The sequence below is a fragment of the Marmota monax genome, unplaced genomic scaffold (genome assembly GCF_021218885.2).
Source record: "Marmota monax isolate L192 unplaced genomic scaffold, Marmota_monax_Labrador192_F-V1.1 WCK01_AAM20220418_F8-fsc00003, whole genome shotgun sequence".
Lineage (NCBI taxonomy): Eukaryota > Metazoa > Chordata > Mammalia > Rodentia > Sciuridae > Marmota > Marmota monax.
In genome coordinates, this window is record NW_026694084.1 from 21,795,091 (window position 1) to 21,816,498 (window position 21,408).

At 32.7% G+C, this 21,408-nt stretch overlaps 1 protein-coding gene across 9 annotated transcripts in view; it reads right to left on the bottom strand.

Moving 5' to 3' along the window:
* The window catches only part of Trps1 (transcriptional repressor GATA binding 1), a 237,673-nt gene that overhangs the window by 87,081 nt on the left and 129,184 nt on the right, over positions 1-21,408 (bottom strand). For 7 of the 9 annotated variants that reach the window (XM_058585694.1, XM_058585688.1, XM_058585690.1 and 4 more), the window contains one exon: positions 19,436-19,468. The exons of the other annotated variants lie outside the window; for them this stretch is intronic. In XM_058585694.1, coding sequence (XP_058441677.1) covers positions 19,436-19,468 — 33 coding nt within the window. The remainder of the gene's footprint in view (positions 1-19,435; positions 19,469-21,408) is intronic. 9 annotated transcript variants of the gene reach the window in all.

A 21,408-nucleotide genomic window follows, 5' to 3' on the forward strand; every position in this document is an offset into this window, starting at 1 on the left:
TGTTAAAAAAAGCTCCTTTCAAGTACAAATTTAAATATCATAAAAGAGAGCAAAATATAAGGTATCATTAAAGCATAAGCCTTCAAACTAAAATATATGACAAATTTCTATTTTATTTAAAAATTAGAAGGATAAAAATATTTCCTGAGGTTCCTTGAGTTCTAAAAATAAAGTATAATTAATGTTGACAAAAGTTTAAAATAATTGCAAAAACAAGTATTCAATTATTAATAAAGATGCAAATCTATACACAATATGCATTTGTCATTACCTCAGTGGATCCTGGAGTCATTTCTGGGTTGAAAGAAAACTATGAACATTCCCGCCGTAAGGTAATAAAGCTGTAATTTGTACCACCAACCTAAAACAGCTTCAAAACCCATATTTCCCCCCTTATTGGTATCACTCTGACTGTGGATAATTATGAGCCCTTATTACTACAGACAACAACTTACATACTTTTCCATGGGATGTGTAGAATCCCCATGTGAACCTCATTAGACTGTTCAATTGACATCTCCACATTTCCCACCTAATTGACTCAGGGTCCTGATCATTAACTTGTAAAGAATGGTACTCTTGTCTTATTTTCGTCATTCCCCAAACCCCCTCACTGCCTGCTGCTGTCCGATTCCTGTGGATACAGCACCACTACAACACTTCAGAACCATACGACATCTTACCCATACTATTTAAAATGTATGCATAGAGCTTGCTTTTATCCTGTCTTGAAGGAAGGGTTACAGGTCCAGACAGCCAAGGACAATGGGAACAGGCACGAGTCCTAAGCCTTGAGCCTCTGGGGGACTACTGTAAAAACCACTGTCTACATTTCTTTTTTGAAAATCAACTATAAAATGATAAAGAGATGGAACAAGGGCAGAAGCTATGATATGATTCTAACTGACTAAAAGATAAAAGTCCAAATTATGACAGAGTATTCTAGAAGTCTCCACAACTAAAAATTAAATATTTTTTAAGATCATATTTTGTTCGCATGCACACAACTGAACACCCAACTGAGAACTGGCCCTTTTCTCTACCTTTAAACACATTTTGTTTTGCTTCATTTTATAAAAAGTGGTAGGCCAGGTAGGTTCAATAAATTTTTTGAGGGCAATGCTTTTCTTAGTGTAGGTCAGGCCATCTGATTGAGTTATACTGATAGCATTGAGTTGCTTTCCATGACATTATCATCAGTTAGGCCCATTTATTCTGAAATCAGGATTGATGCTGTTGAAAATACATGACCTCCTACAACAGGAACTCATTCAAATTAAATCTGGAATAATATAAAGCTAAAATGACTAAAAATATGAACTTTTATTCAGGTGTAAGGAAATCTCTCATGGTTAAGACCACCACAGGATAATGTTTTATTTTAATACATAACAGTCATGTGAGGAGTTTAGGCTGGCATTTTTATGAGGCTCAGGATATAAATCTTCATATACATACAGAGAGCCACCTCATCTGTCATTCTGGCAAAACTATGTCTTACCACACCAAACAAACACTCTTACATAAATAAGAGTGAAATAGGAAACAGTCCTTTTCAGGGCATCTGTAGAATGCTCTGAACGCTACTGTCATTATCAATTAGCATTTATGGATGTTTTAAAGGACAGAATTATACAAAATTAACCAATATACAAAAAGACAAAGAAGTGTCTTATGAAATATAAAGCTGTCCACGCCATGTCTGAAATAAAACCAGAACCATGTTTAAGTATGGTTGGTGTTAACATGGTTTCACTTAAAGTGCAGACAGGACAGTAAATTATCACACATTCCAGTAACATGGCTTGGCTCTCTTTGAAATCATGGTAATATTTTTAATATGCAAGAATTCTTACCTGAGGCTAGTCATAAAGGACAGGAAAATCCATGTGTGCTGAAATTGTTTTAATGTGTGAGACAGCCACACACTTGGCCATTTTTCTAAAATGTCAATTGCCTGTGACACCTTCATAGTGTATCTTCTATAACAGGTTTTATGTGTGACTATGTCATTTAGTGGTCTGCAATTATAAAGCCTTTTGGCCTATCCATTCCTACCTACACATATAACATTCATCTAAAACTTTCTCCTAATCTTTTTAATTTTCACAAGTAACAAATTTAAGTTACTTGTGAAACCATCCATAATCTGCCTGATGTCTTGAGTCATAATCCTTGCAAAGTGATCTTATAAAGCATTTGGCAAAAACTCATGAACTTTTGTTTACCAAAGTCAGGTTTTAAGCCTTCTGGAGGCAATTTGAAAGATTTTGAAAACGTAGGAGTTATAGATTGAATGTTTGTTTAGACTTAAATGCTTCCCGATTAAAAATAAAAAATGTGTGTTTACTGTTTGGAAATGCTTTCCTCCAAAATTGGTATTTAATTTGAAAGTTGTATATAAGTGAGATGGTGAAAAGTTTCAAAACTATAATGCCTCTGAAAAATCTGTCAACATTAATCTCAACTAAAAAATGTATTTTAAGAAGTAAAACATTTAATTAACCATGATTTCTTTAGGAATCAAATATTCAGTATATTTTATTTTATTTTCAGTGAAGGCAGTTTGTTTTGTTAATTAAATTACAAATATTTATATAATGCCATTCACAGTTTTCTAAAAATTATTTGTCAAATTATTCAAAAGAAATACAAAGGGAGGAATACTATAAATGTTAATGGCCTATATGATCCAGGGTAAGATCCTGAAAGGTTTTTTTCCCAAAGAAACACACTTTAATTCTAATTTACAAACTTACAGGGGAAAAACATGTGGAAAGAAGATGTAGAGGGGGAAATAAAAGGAAAGTGACTTTTTATATAATGATTATCAAAGGCCTGGCAAATTAAGTTCTGAGATGAATATAGTTGAATAATTCATTGTCACATATAATTTATAATTGAGAATTATTTCTAGAACTGATTTTATGAATCAGACTCATCATTTTTCTCTTCTGTGCAAAGTAGAAATCAAACAGTCTTGATGAAACTCATCTCATACAACATTACATTATAAAGACATGTTTATGGAACTGTCTTATTTTACTACCATATTGTCCAGTTGGTTACATAAAAACCACTAAGAGACTGTTCAAATAACTTTTATTTAATTGGAGGAAATTTAAATATTAGTTTAGATACCTAAATATCATTATCTAAATTCAAAGTAAATGAGACTGTATCTTTAAATGTATTTGGTATCAATAATGGACTCTTCAAAGAACATTTGACAAGTAAGGCTACTGCTTTTCTTCAAATATCTACTGTTCATTCAGCCAGGTAGTTTCATTTATACTTGAAAACTAGGGAAGGAGACACATTTGCAAAATGTTTACAACCAACATCTGTCCTGTTTTATAATCTCCTAAGTGTCTTCCTGAGTATGCAAAGGACAAAAAGGAAATGATATTTGGTGATTTTCTGAGTTCAATCTCTGCTCTAATAAATGTAAAGTGTGAGGAGAGGGCAGACAGATCAAAGTCTAAAGCATTTTCAGTTTCAAATAAAAAATACAGAAGAAAAAAAATAATGTGGCTTAAAAATAAAGATGTTTCCTTTATCTCTCTTGTAGTAAGTAGCAGAAACTTGAGCTGAAAACCCATAGAAGCTGTACTCATTCCTATTCACAAAGAACTGTTCTACTGTCTGTCTGCAAATAAATCTCCTCAGTAAATAGCTCCAAGGTTGAGCTAAAGAATATTGTAAGGATCAAAGAATCCATGTCTTCCCCTGTAAAGTGAACAGGCCGCAAGCTCACTTGTTTGTCTAAAACAATTAGAGCTCCTATGAAAAGGAGGAGGCTGGGACAAATAAGTTACAGCTGATTTTACTCTGCAAAATATTGAAGGGGGGTTTCAAATTAATAACTGTCCAGGGCCCCAAAACAGCCTAATCTTTGTCAATTGGTGCCAAATTATGCAAGGTGCTGCCAATTCTGGTTGTCTAACAAATCAAGACCACTGTATGTTACTCCCTGGCTGAAGCCTGATTGATTCTGGTCATTATATGGGCTGATCTCATTTTCACACATGGAACCAATATGTGAGCCAGATGTTCATTTACCAAGAAGCAAAGAGACGACTCATCTACGCGCAACTTTATCCTGGACCACAGAGCCCCAAAGACCCACAGACTCTCCTCACCCATACAAAGCTTCACACAGTACAAAATCTATAAAACATTCTGCTAATATTACTGTCAGCTGTATGACTTTTACAGTACTATATAAAGTTGACAGATAATACATGCCAGTCCTAATTTGAGATAGACCTTTTCTTTTGGGACCTCAACCATTGAACAAGCAAACAGATTGAGAAGTAACATTTATTACAACACATAAATCATTTTCTTACAGCTACTCTAGGTCTTGCCCGAGGGTAAAGCTTCTGCATAGGCCGTGAATCCCAATGCCCTGCTTATGACTCTAAACCATACTCTCATTCACCAGGGGTGTGCCTAGAAGAACTTACCTGGTTTTTCAAAAACAAGTTCTATATCATGATAATTTTTGTACTTTCTTCTTTGAAAACAAGTGCTAATAATTTCCCTCTTGACATAAAAAAGAAAAATGTCACCTTCTCTTGAATAGCAATGTCCTTTAAGTCCTTAGCATATTTATGTAAATTAAACAGATATGCTTAGCATTTAATTTCGTGAAGAAATTACTGCTAAGCATATCTGAGAACTGAGCCTGAATTTACTGCAAGGATATACAAAGAATTTTTCATTTTGTCTTCAAAATGAGAAGTATCAAATATCATAAACATAATGGAATCAATATAGATGGCATGGTCTTTTTTTAGAGATTAAACATGGTAGAATATAAAAATCATCTCATTAGAGCTTAAAAAAACCCTCCATTCTTTTTAGAGATCACATAAAAACTCTCCATATCTCCTACAACATATTGACTTAGTAATATCTTCAGCTGATGAATCTACTGTGCAATTCATGCTATTGTAAATTTCTCTAATGATTTTCCTATAATGCTGCTCTAAAGATGCATGGGTTACCTAACATGGTAAGTTCATGTTTTGTATCCATTTGTTTTCCTCAAACCTCTTGGCCTCAGTGGAGTTTTCTAATTGCATTTAGTCCTGTTCAGTCCGGTTTGAGGATAATCCAAAGGATGTCTGTTTTTCATCAGGTAACAACCATTAAATTTGGCTGCATTTCCTTCTAAATCTTTTTGAATGGCATAAGAAACAGAAGCTAGAAAACCTTTTCTTGTAACTCTGCTGTGGTTTCTGAACCTACACCTTTCTAGAATTTTCTCACTACTGAAGAACTCTTGAGGCCGGATCCATTTGGAGATGACTCTAAACACTCTCCAACCCCTGACCTGTTCTTGGGAGTATATGACTCTCATGCTCTTTCAGCATATCATGCAAAGATTGAACACTGGTCATTTCTAACAAGTTTTAAAATATGAGCATCCGATTGTACAGAATTTGCGGCTTCTTCTGAATTAAGCAAAAATATTTAGCCAACCAAATATTCTCCCACATGCCTTAAAATTTCTCCCAATGACTTTGTACACTGTTAATATGTAAAGACTAGTAATTACTGTTGCACAGCCTGCGTTTTTTCTGAATGACAACATTCTAGAAGTAGTGATAAGTGATGCTACAAAGTATTTTACCTTAAGGCAAACTCATTTTTTCATGTGTTTAAAGAGGCAGAGGAGTTCTTCACAGAACATGCCCTTTTTCCCAAAGGAGACTTATGACAAACCAACAAGTGAAAAAAAATCACAAGAGGCTGTCATTTATTTATTATCATTTCTGGAGTACCTGTTAGGTTGCAGCTATGAAATTCAGGGCCAAGTCACAGAGTCAGGTAAGATATCAGTACTTGTCATGAAGGATGTTGCTGTCTAGTATGGGGAAGGACTCCAGAAACATGGCAGGGTCTTACAATGTATGTGGCACATTGCTAGTGAAATGTGTTAGTTTAGACCAGATATTAAACCTAAACAACCCAAATCAATTTTTGTTAGTATTTTCTATTTTTTATCATCTGTGATGCAGGAAATAGTTCCTTCAAGGATAATTGAATTTCTGGTCATTTTGGAGATAAACAGAAAATATAACCCAAACAAAATTTTCACTAGGGAAGTTTGAAAGTTGATCTGTTGCAAGAAATGAGTTACAGAAAATAAAGAAGGAACTGGAAGTGTTTTTGTCTCTAGTAAGGCAGGCTCAACCTGAGGGATTCTTCATTCTTCGAATTCTTTGTTACTCAATATCTAGTGCCTCATGGAGGCTTGGGAATTCTTCCATCTGTGTCACATCCTTTTCAGTTTATCTGAAGCTGTGGCCCCACTCTATTGCCCTGCCTGTTTCTCTCTGTCCTAGTCATACTTGTTCCAGTTTCCCAGGGGTTGTCCTACCCAATCCTGCTATCCTGGCTGACACTGCCACAGGATTAATTGCATGAAGTATTTCTCTCATCTGAAAATATCAATGAATATACCCTGACAAGTAAAATTCGGATTATTAGCCTGATATGCAAGCTTTCCACCTTTCTTTCTTCAATCCTATTACCTTGAGGGACAGATCTCCTAGATCTCAACTAGACCATGAACTCTCCCCTCCAGCATCCACCCTATTCCCAGTGCAGCCCACTTCTCATAGTCTTGCCCATCCTTCAAAGCTCAATTTAGTCATGTGTCCTCTTATATACCCCAAATAATGGTAAAGCAACCTAAGTGTGTCATACCTTTTACTTCTCTTCTTTAAAGACACATTGTCATTTTATATATATAAATAAAAAAATAATCCCAATAGAATTTTCATTAGGGAAGTTTGAAAGAAATTAATCTATTAAAAGAAGTGAGTTATATAAAATAAACAGAGAACTTGCTTATGGCTCCTGACAAACACGAAGAACCACAAACATATACTGTAACTGGCTTGTTATGGACTTATCCTTTTGATGCCTTTTCTGGGGCCAAAAAGGAACCTTTTAAGAGTTCCTAAAGCTGTATAGTTGCAGACACTGAATTGACTGATCACTCATGTCAGAACTCAGGTCATCCTATGTAATTCAGGCTCTACTCCAAAAGCTATTAATCTGTTTTTCCTAAGTTATAAATTTTAAGCTAGCTATTAATACAATTCAGTTCTTTAGGACTTTGTCTCTTAGACCCCAGAAGAATGTTAAACTTCTAACAATGACCCTGTTCCTCACCTCTCAATTTCTTATTGAAAGAGATTTTCATTAAGATTGAAAATCTTTTGCATTGAGTCATGCTTTGGTTTGACCTTGTCTTTTCCCAATGCATTTCAATCTTGAAAATAAGCCCCTTCTTTTTACCTTCTTATGCAGCTCAACAAGTCAATTTGGAATTCAACACAGATGTCACATTGCTTTATTTATCAATATTAGATAATTCCTCTTGCTGTATTGAAGCTTTTTGAGGGAAGATATCTATGCTTTATCTCCATTCTGAATGCCAAGGTTATCAGAATTAGTTCCAGACACAGATGTTAAAAAGCCTCTTTCAATTGAAGAAATAAATGTAAAGGATTTTCAGGATATACTTTAGCAATATTCCATCACTAATTCATGTACTTGTCTCAAGGACAAGGTATTAGTGTTATAGCAGTTTGCTTTATATTTTTCTTATTTAGAGTTGCCCTTCCTCAAAAACAATTTGGTCTTCCTTTTAGGGTGCTTCTGCCCAAAAGTATACATATCAAGAGTTATAAAAGTAAATCTCCTCCCAAATCTGAACTTATTGTCTTTTTGGTAGAGGAAAAGAGCCACAGACAGGTTCTAGGAAAAACAAAGACTTCTGTGTCTTTCAATGTGGATTGTTTGCTAGAGGAAAATTTAGCAGATGTCTGCAAATTTTCTACTTTACTGAAATGCTCTTCTATCAAATTTGTTCAAAATAAATATATGTTGCTACTTGGAAATCTTTTTCTAAGGAGACAACCTAACTGAAATGGTATGCATGAATTTAATTGGCCTTTTTTGGCAGTACTTTTTCAATTTTGCATTGGTCCATGCAAAAATGACTAACTGTCCTGGCTGGGTGTGCACCTCATTCATTTTCTTCCCAGCATTGAACATTTTCTGTGCCCAAACCTTCAACCATTTCCTATCTTTCCTTTATATTCTCTAATCTAAAATTGACCCCTGGTTGCTGCTGTACGTGCCACAAGAAGTTATCAATTTTGAAAGGGAGATTTTTGATCTAATATCCCCACAACAGAAGTGAGACCCAAATGGGACTTGACAAAGACTTAACATATTCTAGATTTGTGTTTTCAAGACAGAAGTGAAACAACAGGGGTTTTAAAGAGTATCTTTTGTACTTCTGAAGATACCTTGCTATGATCAATTCAACCATAACAAATCTAATTTCCAGAGTTTATCTAAAGCCACACCTAGTAGTTAGATTTCAATTGTTAAAAGATCTCTGACATATCCAAAGGATGGATAAGACAGACTTTTACATATAACTATTCTTAATTGAGTAAAAGTGCACTTAAAATTTAAGAATGTTTTACCACATACAAATTGTATCTACATAGCTAAATATCAACAACATAGCTAACATAAAACTAAAGTTCAGTCCTCCAAAAAACTATGCCATCAAGCCACTGCTGCCATTCCTAAATAATGAAAAGTTACCTTCATTCTGAAGTAGTGGCGAGATTTGTGGCCCTCACTAAGGGTGTGTAAGAATTTCCATTTAAAATTTTCTATTTTCAGGGGTTTATAAAAGCTATAAAAATTCTCTCCAAACTGAAACTTGGCAAACAAGAACTCAGCATGAGGAAATTTTTTTAAAGCCTAAATTTAAAAACAGTATGTTCATGTAATTTTTTAAGCAATAAAAGGACCAAAAAGGAGAGATTTTTTTGAGGTTTTAGTTGCCTTTTTTAAAAACCTGCATTCCTCAGGAACTAGTTTGTTTTTAAAAATGAAAACTGGCAGACTATAAATCCAAATTTTGGTCATATTTTTTCATGAATGATATAAATTAACATAATTTAAAATGGACCTTACCATGAAGGAAATAATATTCATTGTTCTCTGAAGACTATAACCAGAAATAACTTAACCTGCCTTCCAATATGGATGTATGTGAAAAAATTAAAAAATTATGCATCACTTCTTTTTTCCTGAGCTAAAAAGCCATATTTGGGAGTGAAAAAGTTCAATGAATCACTCTATCATATTTTTTGCCAGAGAATACTATATTTTCTACCTCTGCTTCTACCAAAAACTCCTAAAACTCTCATAAGTATTTTATTTATTTGACATTATCTTATCATATCCTTAAATTTTGTGTGCAGCAAAGTAAGGTAAAGTATACTGTATGTATACTTGCCTCTAAAAACATCTCTTAAATATATATCATAAGATTGTTCTAATATTGCAGCAAAAATACTTCCATGAGAATTTTATTGTTTTTCCTCCAAAATTATGTAACTTCTCTGACTCAAATACAGTTATGTGGAATGTGACTGGCACAAAAAAATTAACAGGGCTTATAATCTAGCACTAGACCTGGACATGTAAAATATAAACATTTGTATCCGCACCAACTTACAGAAACCTACCATAAAATATATTCTCAGGAAATACAGTTTCAGTTAGACTATTCTCTTTCCTTCATACTTTTGAGAATAGCTGGGAATGTAGGGAACTTGTAGCCCATTGGTCCACATCTGAATTTTCATCATCTCACTCTTCAATGGATCCATTGCATGCACCTTCACAGTTTTGAAACTGTACTGGACAGTCTATAGTGGGCTTGTCTTCTGCCCCCACTTGCTGGCTTGGCTGCTTGCCAGGTCCTGATTGGTGCTCCAAGACTCAAAATATCCTCAGAAATACATGGCTCAAACCTTCATAATTTTACCTTACAATCACAATCTTGATTAATTCACAAATGCTATTTGTTTTGTACTTACAACTAGAAACTCTCAGGAAATAAATGCTATGAAGAATTAAACTGGATGATCAGATCAATATCTAGAAAACAAAGGAAGGAGGTGAACATTCTAAATATAAGTCGAAAGCAAAAATACTGTTTTGACATAAAAATCCACCATAAACTTAAGAGTAAAAAGTTATCTAAACCACTTTTAAAATCTTAATTGAAAAGAGAGTAAGTGGCAGAAGAGTGCTTAAAATTCGTTTTGATAAGAGAATTTATTTAAATTGAGATTTCTTTCTTTTTTCTTTCATGATCTAATCCCAAGATATTAGCACTCCCAATAGTGTTTTAAATGTGTCATGAATTACTTTTGAAAATTTCTTTAAATTATTAATAGGACAATTAAATCTTACATGCAAAAAATATTTTACAGAATGATTAAAATTTATTATAATGATGCCATTTCTCATTAATAGAAATTAGTTTAATTTTGCAGTGAACTATTATATGATGCAATTCCAAATACATCCACTTTAATTCATCAAATAAATACCATGTAAACAAAAATAGGAACCTAAATAAAATTACTTGCTATGATAGGACAGGAAACAATCATGATTTCAAGCTGTCATAAATGTTCTCGTGTTCAAATGCATGACATCTATCATCACAAGATCTTTCCAATGGCATGTATCAATTCCAATGTTGGAAAAACAGGATAGATTTTGATGGGTTTTTAAAATGTGTTTCCTACATGACAAAGGTTATTAGCCTAAGACTGAAGAAAACCTCTAGAAATGATCAAGTACATTCTTGAGAAAAATCAAAGGAAAGATAGTCTATAAGGAAAATTTGTTGTAGACTCGAGAGTGAAACAACTTTTCCAGGGGCACAGAGTAAATTGGAGAGAGTCATAGCTGGAAGACAAAGATACTTCTTCAGTGTCCAAACTCTTTACTGTTTAATGTTCCCTAACTATTACTAAGATCTTCATGATACAAAGGAGATTAGATTTTCTCAAAGACAAAACTCTTTTGTTAATCATTATCTACACAGATTCAGCAACTTTATATAGCAACATAAACAAGTGTACTTAAAAAGTTAGAATTAATTCACCGTTTTATGTGGAGAGATTTTAAGAATCAATGACTAGCCAAATCTACACATCTTCCCACAAAGTATAAATTGAATGTAATGCCAAATATCCTTTTCTTATTAATTTAAAAAATAATTAGTTTGGCACTTAACATTCATTAAAACACATCAACACTTTTTTTAAATGTAACTGATTTAAATCAGGATACAAGTATTTCTTGTTGATACTATATTAAAGTGGCTTTTTTCGTAATTTTAAAATATTCTAAATGCTCTTATATTTTCTTGTTTGAATGGAAAGCTAGTTTTGATTAACAAATAAATGTCAAAGGTCACATACCCCAAGAGAGGATTGTTCTTCCATATGAACATTAATATGAACAAAGGTCTGTTCTATAATTGGTATGGACAGATAAAAGTTAAAAAAAAAAAAACAGAAAAACTGCCTCATCTTTAATTATGGTCTAACAATCTCTTTATAGAGTACCCAAAGCGTATATACCTACCTGGTCTCCAGTTATGAAAAATACTGAATGCTAACTTCAAGACTGCATTCTCACTTCAATAGCTGGATAGATATTAAAGGCTACCTGTCAATTACCATTTGTTATTTGTTAATAAAATTCATGACAGAGTAAAAATCAATTTGTGTGCTGAGATTATTATCTTCTTTAGCTCTGTTCTCTCATGTCCTAAAAACTTTCCAAAGTCTTCCCAATGACACAGTACAGGAAACTTGGCAATCACCAAATTAAAAGCAAACTAGATAAAGTACACCATTAAGTAACCACATATACCACAGTTCTCTGAGCCTATGATTGACACTCACAAAGTCTTTAATAAAATGTTATATGAAATGGATGAAAAAAGAAAAGAAACACAAAAAGTGCCTTTTATTATTAATGGGGCAACAATGCTATATTAATACACATTTTGAAAAAATTATCACAGTAGAAATTTTTAAACTGATTATAAAATGAATAAATTGTGTCATCGATATTGAAATTATTTGAGTTTCCTTTGTTCAAATAAGCAAATGAACTGAAAATATTCATTACAGAATCTTGCATTTAAGACTGATCTTTACATTTTATATTTTTATATACTTTTATTACAATATTCCTGAGAAATTTAAGTCAGGAAATTTTAAATTTAATGTTACACAATATAAAAGAAACAAAATATTTTAATGAAAGCCAAGTTAAAAAGACTCAACAAAGATAAGTTGCCAGAAAAATAATATTGGTTTAGAAATGATGATATATATAAAGACTGAGACACACTGCAAAATTTAGAAGACTTCTACCCTGAGATTACTTCGCAATTCTCTTTTTGGTCTCATTTCATCATTAAAATATGAAATCTGAAACTGGAGAAGATAGATTAAACAACTGTTTGAGTAAAAAAGAGAAGTTTAAGTCTCCATTAGCCAATCTGACTCAAGAAATAGCTACCACTTCAAGAACCAATGTGCGCATATTCTGTATGCTTAGGTTGCAGTTAAAATGCTTAAGATACTCACTTTTTAAATGGTTGCCTGCTTTAATTGATTTTTTGTAACTGTTTGTTCAGTAATCCACTGATTATGGCCTTCATCTGTGGTTCTCAGTAGATGGCTACTTTGCCCACAAGGGGTATTTGGCAGTGTTGGGAGACATTTTTGGCTGTCTTGACAGGAGAAAGGAGTGCTCTTGGCTTCCAGTCCAGTGATGGTGCTACACATCCTATACCACACAGAACAGTCTGCAACAAAGAACTATCTGGCTTAAAATGTCAATAATGCTGCTGTTGAGACCTGCACTATAATGTAAGAACTCTATCAGTAATAAAAACAAGAAAAATAGAATTTTAAAGTTTAATCATTGCTTAATGTCTTTCTAAAAATTTCAGGGATGACACATTTGCTCATCATTTGTATGTGAATTTTATTATTTGATTCTCACAACAAATGCAGAAGGAGGCAATACCGGTATATTAGTGTGAGGTTCATAAGGGTTAAAACATGAGCAAGTTTACACAAAGCTAAGAATAAAGCACAGTTAATCCAATCCCAAGCCAGGGTTCTTTTTACTATATAACCCTGCATCACTGAATTGAAACAATTTTATAAACATTTTTATCCAATATCTGAAAAATTAATAGATAAAAAAGATTGAAATGTAGGGAAGAAAATCCTATTTCATTTTTATTTTTGCATGAAGAGGGAAATGGTAAAAAAAAAAATCTTTTTCATAGTCTTTGATATACTCGTCACTAATGCAAGAAGCAATCTAGTGCTATTTTGTGCTTTTTAGCCAAAATATGAGATTGTTGATCCAAATATAGAATAATAACCTTGTTCATCAAAGGTAAGGAACATTTTCTGCTTTGATATTCCTAATAAATAGTTTTAAAACATTGAATTTCTCTCTTTCTAGAAGCTTCAAAGTGGAATTGCCAGTTTATAGTCACTGAGTTCTTATTATCATTTAGACAGACATCCAAATTATTCTTCAAGTCATGCAAAAAAACTCACTTTTTAAAAGTCTCTGAAAGGCTCTGCATAAATACACTACTTTTTTGGAAGATACCTAACAAGACACTTCTCTTAGGACCATATGAAGAACATGTATCAGAATAATCATTCTGAAGCCTTTTGTTTCAAGCCATTTTTACATAACCATTATTAAAGGAACAGCAAGAGTAAAGATGCCAAAGGATGTCATAAGGGTTCTGAAGAGCTACCTGGCACGACAATATCAAAACATAAAAATGGGTGTGAGGAGAGGGTCCACACTTGAATACACAGAGGAAACAGAAAGATCAGATAAGTTGTATGAAGGAGTGATGATATGCTAAAGAGTTTGTCTCTCAGCATGAAAGAAAACAATCTCAAAACACGGTTAGTAACTACATTCAAGTTTAAAGGTCCAAATTCTGATTTCTAGACTACTTTGGAGAGAACAAAATGTCAAAGATGTGACTATCTTCCATTAGTTTCCAACCTTTACCACTGTGATTCTAGACTCCACATATTTGACCTTGACAAAGATTGGCCTCTTTGGTTGTTGAACTTTTTGACACTTTCAATTCCTGGTTCACTGGGTCTGTTCTACCATAGTTAATTCTGAGCACTGACCATTGAACAAAATTTGTAAGAAATCATAACAAATCTAGATACAAAAGAACTATTTAGTGAGCCACTCTGTTGAAGAAAAGGCTCCCGAACTTGTTCTTACTACTACTATACCCATCTGATCCACACCAGGAGTGAGAATAGGAATGAAGGGTCAGGGGTCACATTCCAATAAGAAATCCCAACAATACCCAGTACTAGAAGCTTCTTGGTAGTACAAGAGAAATTTATAGAGCCAGAGTTAGCATGCGGAAAATATATCCAAATCTTACGATTCATATATGAAGGAAACTTGATGGAGGTGGTCCCAAAGAGACTGGCAGTCCTAAAAGTTGATATCACCACAATTATGAGTTGTAAAGATTAAGGAAACCATCCAATACTATCAATAACACATTTTGATTATTTCAGACTAGAGCAAAAGCTGCTCTCTCTTTAGAAAATTTTACAAAATTCTTGTCTAATCCCAGAGCATAAAGACAGAAATCTGAGGGAAAAAGATTCAGGAAGATAATTAACAACAAAAAAAAATTATGTTATTCTTCTGGATTTTCATGATAGGTATGGTATTTGTCAAATTTTTAAATTTCCCAATTTGCTTTTATTTCTTTGCTCTTTCTTACTGAATATTAATTTGTAGGCTAATGATGTATCTAAAATCATAAATTATTTTTCTTAAAGAGGGGAACCCAAATTTTTTGTTAGGCTCACAAAACCTGGATTCAGCCTTCTAAATACTAATATAAATCAAAAAAATATTAGGGACACTGAATATACTTATTGAAGTTGAAGAAACACTGTATAGCATAGATGTACACATCTGAAAAAGAAAAGCACAGGTCAGAAGAGTGATGTTGACATTTCCTGTCCAACTTTGTGCCAACCACAAATTAACAGAAATTTAAACCTATTTTCACATAACTTCAGGAGACACATGTAAAATAAACACTCATACAGGCATAAGATGCATGGATCACGAATATCACTGGCCTTTTATAAACTGCTCAGTTTATCTATTTTACATGTCATTATGTAACATTTTCCTATGCATTTTTCTAAATGGCATGGACCACTTCAATGTATGTACTTGCACATGTCCAAAAAAATTATGTGATGGATGTTTCATTAAAATTCATTTTATGTATTATTTCTATGGCAGTATTTCAGAACTTTCTTTTGCTTGTTACTTTATTGTTCTTAATTTATAATCATTTTTTTATGGGCAGTGAACTTGACAGGAGAAAAAGCAAAAACTAAACAACCAAACGTGTCACAAAAAAATAAATGAAATTTCAGTCATAAAGGCACACATTATGCAAAACTAAGTAGAAACACATCATTTGGATGAATATAACTTCTTAACAATATTACGAGGAAGGATTTACTCATAAATGCTCATTATAGTAATCCTTTGAACTTAAATTTTTAATTAACTTTGAAAACCACAACGTAAATTTGAAATATACTGCCTTTAGAAATCATGTTTCAGTTAAGGGACAGGAATAAACCAAAATCTAATAAAAAAGATTCTTTCTCAAGATAATTTATTTAGTGACTTTAAGTCCATTTTAATAGATGATTGTTAGTTTGAAAAAAAAAAAACTTAAAACGTGTTGTAATTTTAAAATGTTAAGTATTTTGTTTTCCCAATGTATTCAATACACAATATACTAAATTATTTGCTCATAGACCTTGGCATAAATAAATTGTTTTCTATGTTAAAATTTTAAATTTAGAAAGTTCCACCTTGTATCATGTAGACATTTATAATAATGTAAGGAGAAATGAAAACTAAACAGAATTTTCAAAGGATGTCATTTAATATATTTATTGAAATACAGACTCAGGAGTGAGGTTCTAAGACAGTATAAAAGAATAGTTAATATAGTAGATAAAATGTTTTTCCGAATCTCTAAAATATGTATTAAACAAAATAATGTCTAGAATGCACTTTTCAAAAAAATCTGTCATCAAATCCACAACTATATTTTGGCAGTAAATCCTGGTATCTTTAGTCCCCTTCTGATTTCATCTAAAATGTTCAACTTAGCAAAAGGGGAAAAACACATCTAGATTCTAGGCACTGATTCACATACATACCTCTTTCCTGTCAATGTAATCATGATTGTTTTGCTAATTCATCAACAGAAGAGACGGAAACACTTTTAAAAAGCAGCATTAATATATGTCCTGATTGTGATTGGCAGTGTAAATTATATGGGGGTTTTATCCTGTCAGCGGTTTCCAGACAATTATCCTTAGGTCTCAGTTCCAGAAATGCTATGTACATACACATATACATATATTTCATACCCTAGAAAATTGAAACAAATAGACCAAGAAGCAGGAGAAGAAAAAACATAGGCTTATTAGTTATCCTAACTCAGCTCAGCTCATCTACCTTTCAACACATTTTGCATAACTTGCTTTGGATTCCCCATAAAGCCAATCACCATGCTGGAAGAATAAGCTACAAGATAAGTACAGTCTATTCAGTAGCCAAACTTATTTTTTCTATAAGCCTTAAATACACTTTGCAAAACTAATTTTAACAAAAACATTTTTAAAACTTCTTCTTCATCAGCACTAGTATAAAGTTATGTTATATTCAAAACCTTGGAAATGAGGCAAAATAAAAAGTAAGATGATCTTTTGACAAACACTGGGTTATTTATTTAACAGCCTCTCAAAATGACCATTTAATGGTGTAGGGAGGGTAATGTACCTGTGGCTGCATTAAAACTAATTAAGGTTCCAGACTTTGTGAGGCTATATGTTAATTATCTGTTCAAAAGAAATGAAAACCTCCAAAGTTATATATTGCTTTATTGAATAATATTAACTGGTTTTATGTCTAGTTAAAAATGTCACTTATGGTGAACTATTTCTTCTAATTTTCCTTTAAAACAACTTTGCCACCTTTCTAGCTCCCTTATTTGTGACTTAGATAATTTTTAGTATGTGTTTATTCTCTATTTGTACAAGTAGAATGTTTAAAACTTTATGAAAAACTTTATCAAAATTATTTTTTGACAGTTTGGAGTTTCCATTGTGATGCCCAAGAGGATTCATTTGCCAGAAATATTTGAGCAAAAACACTCTTAACTTAGCCCCAAGAGTGAACTCCAAACAACAGGATTTACCAAAGAACTTCAATTTCAGTGGTCTCTGCTTCTCTTTCTAATCCTAACTCTGTTACTGTTTTTGCTTCTGGTTTCTGACCTACTCAATTGGTTCCTGTTCTGATGTGCACAGGGCAAATGTTATTCCCCACTGGTGACAGCAAAGATAGGGAATCCTTTACCAGGTGGTGATCTCTACTACTCTTCTGCTCTCGGTTGGGTGAGGACAACACAAACTGTATTTCATTAGTCTCCTGCATTGCTTCATTTATACAAGAATGCATTTCATTCCCATGAAACAGAACACAAATTTCAGATTTGAACTAGTGAGTTTTTGTGTTTGTTTACTCTTGACCCATGCTAAAGTTAAAGAACTCAAGCTGAAAGCTTTCTTGTTTCTGTATTCATCAAATTTAGAAATGACTTTATCTCTTAAGTCTGTATTAATAAATTATATGAAAATGTTTTAAATGTTCTCTTAAGATTCCATTACACAGATTAACAACTACATTCATTCCAATTTTCCCAAAATTCCAAGAAAACAAACTGAATTTTGAAAATTTAAATATGCTAATATTTTAAGAAAGAAAAATAGCAATCTTTATAGAAGCTATACACTCAAGAGATTTTTATATGTGAATATAAATACAGGTTTATGTAATTGAGGTAAATCTTTAGATTATTATGGCTGTTTTGATAATACTGTAGAATTTACAACAATGCATGTCTTTACCTGATTTTATCAATGCTAAGTATAAACCAAGGTTACACCTTTTCTTTTGCAAAAACTGGCTTTGTGTCCTTCATGAAGAGACTAATTAAACTTTTTATAAAGGACAACTGCTAACATTTCTGGAATAACACCTACCATTGTAAAAATTGTAGTTATTTGTTTAACAGAAATGTTTTTATATCAACAATTATGTTCCTGTAGTTTGTTAGGTTAAACATAATTTTGTATAGTTAATACATAATCTTTAGATAATTGATAGATTTCTCAGTGAGATAAAGTATTGATGAATTGATCACCAATCTATCAGAGTTATGGCACAGCTCTGTCTTTGGGTCATGATAATTTTTCCCACATTAAGAAAGTGTAAAATCAATGAGTGTGATTGTAAAAGACTGTGGCAGTATTTATGAGCTTTGCTTGTCTACTATAATGACTGTGGATGATAGACATATTTTAAATACCTACCTCTTAGATCTCTCTAGTCATGTTACTATGAGTAATTCAGATTTTCTATAAGAAATACAGGCAGAAAAATTCAATTTTGAAGCAAATTATGAAATCTCTTCTTTATCAAGGAAAAATTTTAAAAAAGAAGCACTTTTCAAAGTAAAGTGCCTGATTGTTTCATAATATAAAAAAGTACAGTGAAAGATAAAACCTGAGTATTTATAAAACGTTTAAGACTTGATGGAAGTAAACTTTATTTGACTTTTATTAATAATACCAGCAACTAACATACCAGAAAAGCAGTGATAAAATGTGTTAGAATTTGACAAGTGGATTGACTTATACATAATATAAAAGGAAGCCTGTAAATCCTCTGCTACTACATATTACATTAATGCACAATTAGATATGCATTTCTCTCCACTTTTGTTCTTTGTAGTTCTACATGACAATAGAGTCCATTTTGATAAAATTATACACACATGGTAATGCCTTTTAAAATGGTAAACTGGTCCTTTTGGATTTAGTCTATTTTGAGCAAAGGTTAATAAAAAATTATTTTTGTTGTTGTTGTTTACTTTCTGTGTAATATAATCAGACAACAGTGATTTAGTTTTCAAGAGTAAGTTCCTATGCTTTGAGTTAGCACATCCTTGGTTCTGAAAGATCTATAGTTCCATAAAATTAATGTTACTTCTCCAATGTTCATTTATAAAATTGCATTGTCTTTTTGTTTAACAGATAGTCAAGTTACTGTTTCTCAGGCACTTTGATTCTTTCTAGTCACCTCAATCTCTGTAATGAACTTTTCGATTTTGCTTTTACAAGATGAGATACTAAGTTTAGGGGAGCAGAAAAGATTGTTCACAGAGCATCCCAGCATAGCCCCAAATACACTGCTAACTGCAAGCTTTGCTGTTAACAGAAATACGTGAGACACACAAAGGACAGTGACAGGCAGAAGGGTTTAAGGTGCTTCAATAAGTCAGGAAGGTGACATCCAAGAAAGCCAGTGTTCGACTTACCCTTCTGTTTGGTGTCCGGGAGATAGTCACAGCCTAGAAAGATGCACCATGGTAAGATTTGGGTATATGATGCTATGATTTTCTTCTTTAAAATGGTTATGAACACATACATGTGAAAGTCAGGATGGGGAAATGCACTCCCTCAAGACTCCATGCAGACTACCTGGGGAGTTGTCCCAAGCTTTGCTCACACTTGAGTTTGACAGACCACCAAGGGATCCCTGAAATTCTATCCTAAGTATTCAGTGGTTTCTCAGGAGTTCAGAGCTTTCATATGTGGCTAGGCAAAATACTATCAAAATAACAAAATCTGATGATGTGGTTAAGTCTCTGGTTAAAGTTTTATGGTAAATGAGCTTCTTTTCTTCCTGTCAATTAACTATCAGGATGGTTACTCAAATCAATTATGAATTGTAGTAAATTACTGGCCCTCTGGAAGGCTTAGAAAGTTAGTGCCAAACTCAAACATATAAAAGGATCTTCCATTCTCTTTCTGACACAGTTTTTAAAAATTGTTTAGCCATCATGAGGAAAAATAATGCCTCTATCATCACAACACCCAGTATCACAGTATTTCTATCTCTAAGGTCTACAAATGCCCTTTTATTTTAAGCTTCTTAAAAATCTATCCACAATTGGATTTACCGAATCCCTTCTATGATTCAATTATTAAAATGATCAGATAAATGGGTGAGAATTTATTTTACCTGCTAATGTGGATGCTAACTGTATACATTAAACAAGAAGTCTGGCATGAACAAGGCCATCGTAGTCTATTCTTCAATAATAACGGTACATGATGATGGACTACTAAATTATTTCATACCACAGAGTTCTCATAATTCAAACATTTGTTTTGGTTGCATTTTTTTCATATTTCTAGGAATGAAATCAGAAAAAAACACATGCCCTCTGTGTTAATATCAAGTTTTCCTCTAAATAGAAATCGGTAATAATCAATAGACAGAAAGGGCTAATGTAATACAAAAATGGCCTTGAAACATTGCATACATGAAAAATAATGATGTATATAAACAAAATTGAATCAACCAGCACCCAATAACTATCTTAATATTGGACAACAAAGTTTTACATGGCTAAGACTGATACTCAAAGTTGCTTATAGCAATAAGTAACCTATAATAATGCTTATAATCCCATTCCAAAAGTTACTGTTTCTCTAACTTTATAAAGATTTATAGGACTGCTCATGAGGTCCTAGTTTCAAAGAGCTCTGATCTTTATTTTTGTCAATATATAGAAATACATCTATTAAAAGACACAAATAAACTCAAAATTCAAAATGTTACAAGTATGTGATGCATTTTATCTACAAAATAAATCTTTCAATTTTACCAGAAATTAAACATTAAGGAAAAATCTTCTGGTTAGGTGTTTTAGCAAATTGTGAATTTAACAAAACTAGATAAGTTCTTCTCCTTATGTACATATGGGGACTGTATAGTAAAACTTTCTCTTAAACCAGAAAACTTATAGTAGAAAATGCCAGTAACTCAATAACCTACAAATTGAATTTGCATACAATTTTCAGTGACTTCTCAACTTATATACAGTCAGGTTTTGTCTGTATTCAATGGTCCAGAAAAAGATAGGTTCAGAAAAGCAGAATCTAAACTACCTCCAGCATTCTCATTCATATTGGAGTAGTGAAGATTAAATGCAGAAGCACTGATCATTATAAGCCAGCATAAAAGGTATGTCCTCCCCCCAAAAGTTTGTTGGTGGAAGAGGTCAAATACAAAAAGCAGTAGGAACATGTTTTATGGGTGAATAGGGATAATGCAATAACTCTTCAACCTTGCTATATGATGGACTCTTGAAACTATTCCTTTGCTTTTCATTTTCAATTTTACTACTGCTTGATGGTGTGCTTGGAATCAAAGTTTCTGAATGTGAAGTGAGGAATGTAAGAAGTGAGGTAGCAACTATAGCAACAACTGTCCCCTTCATGT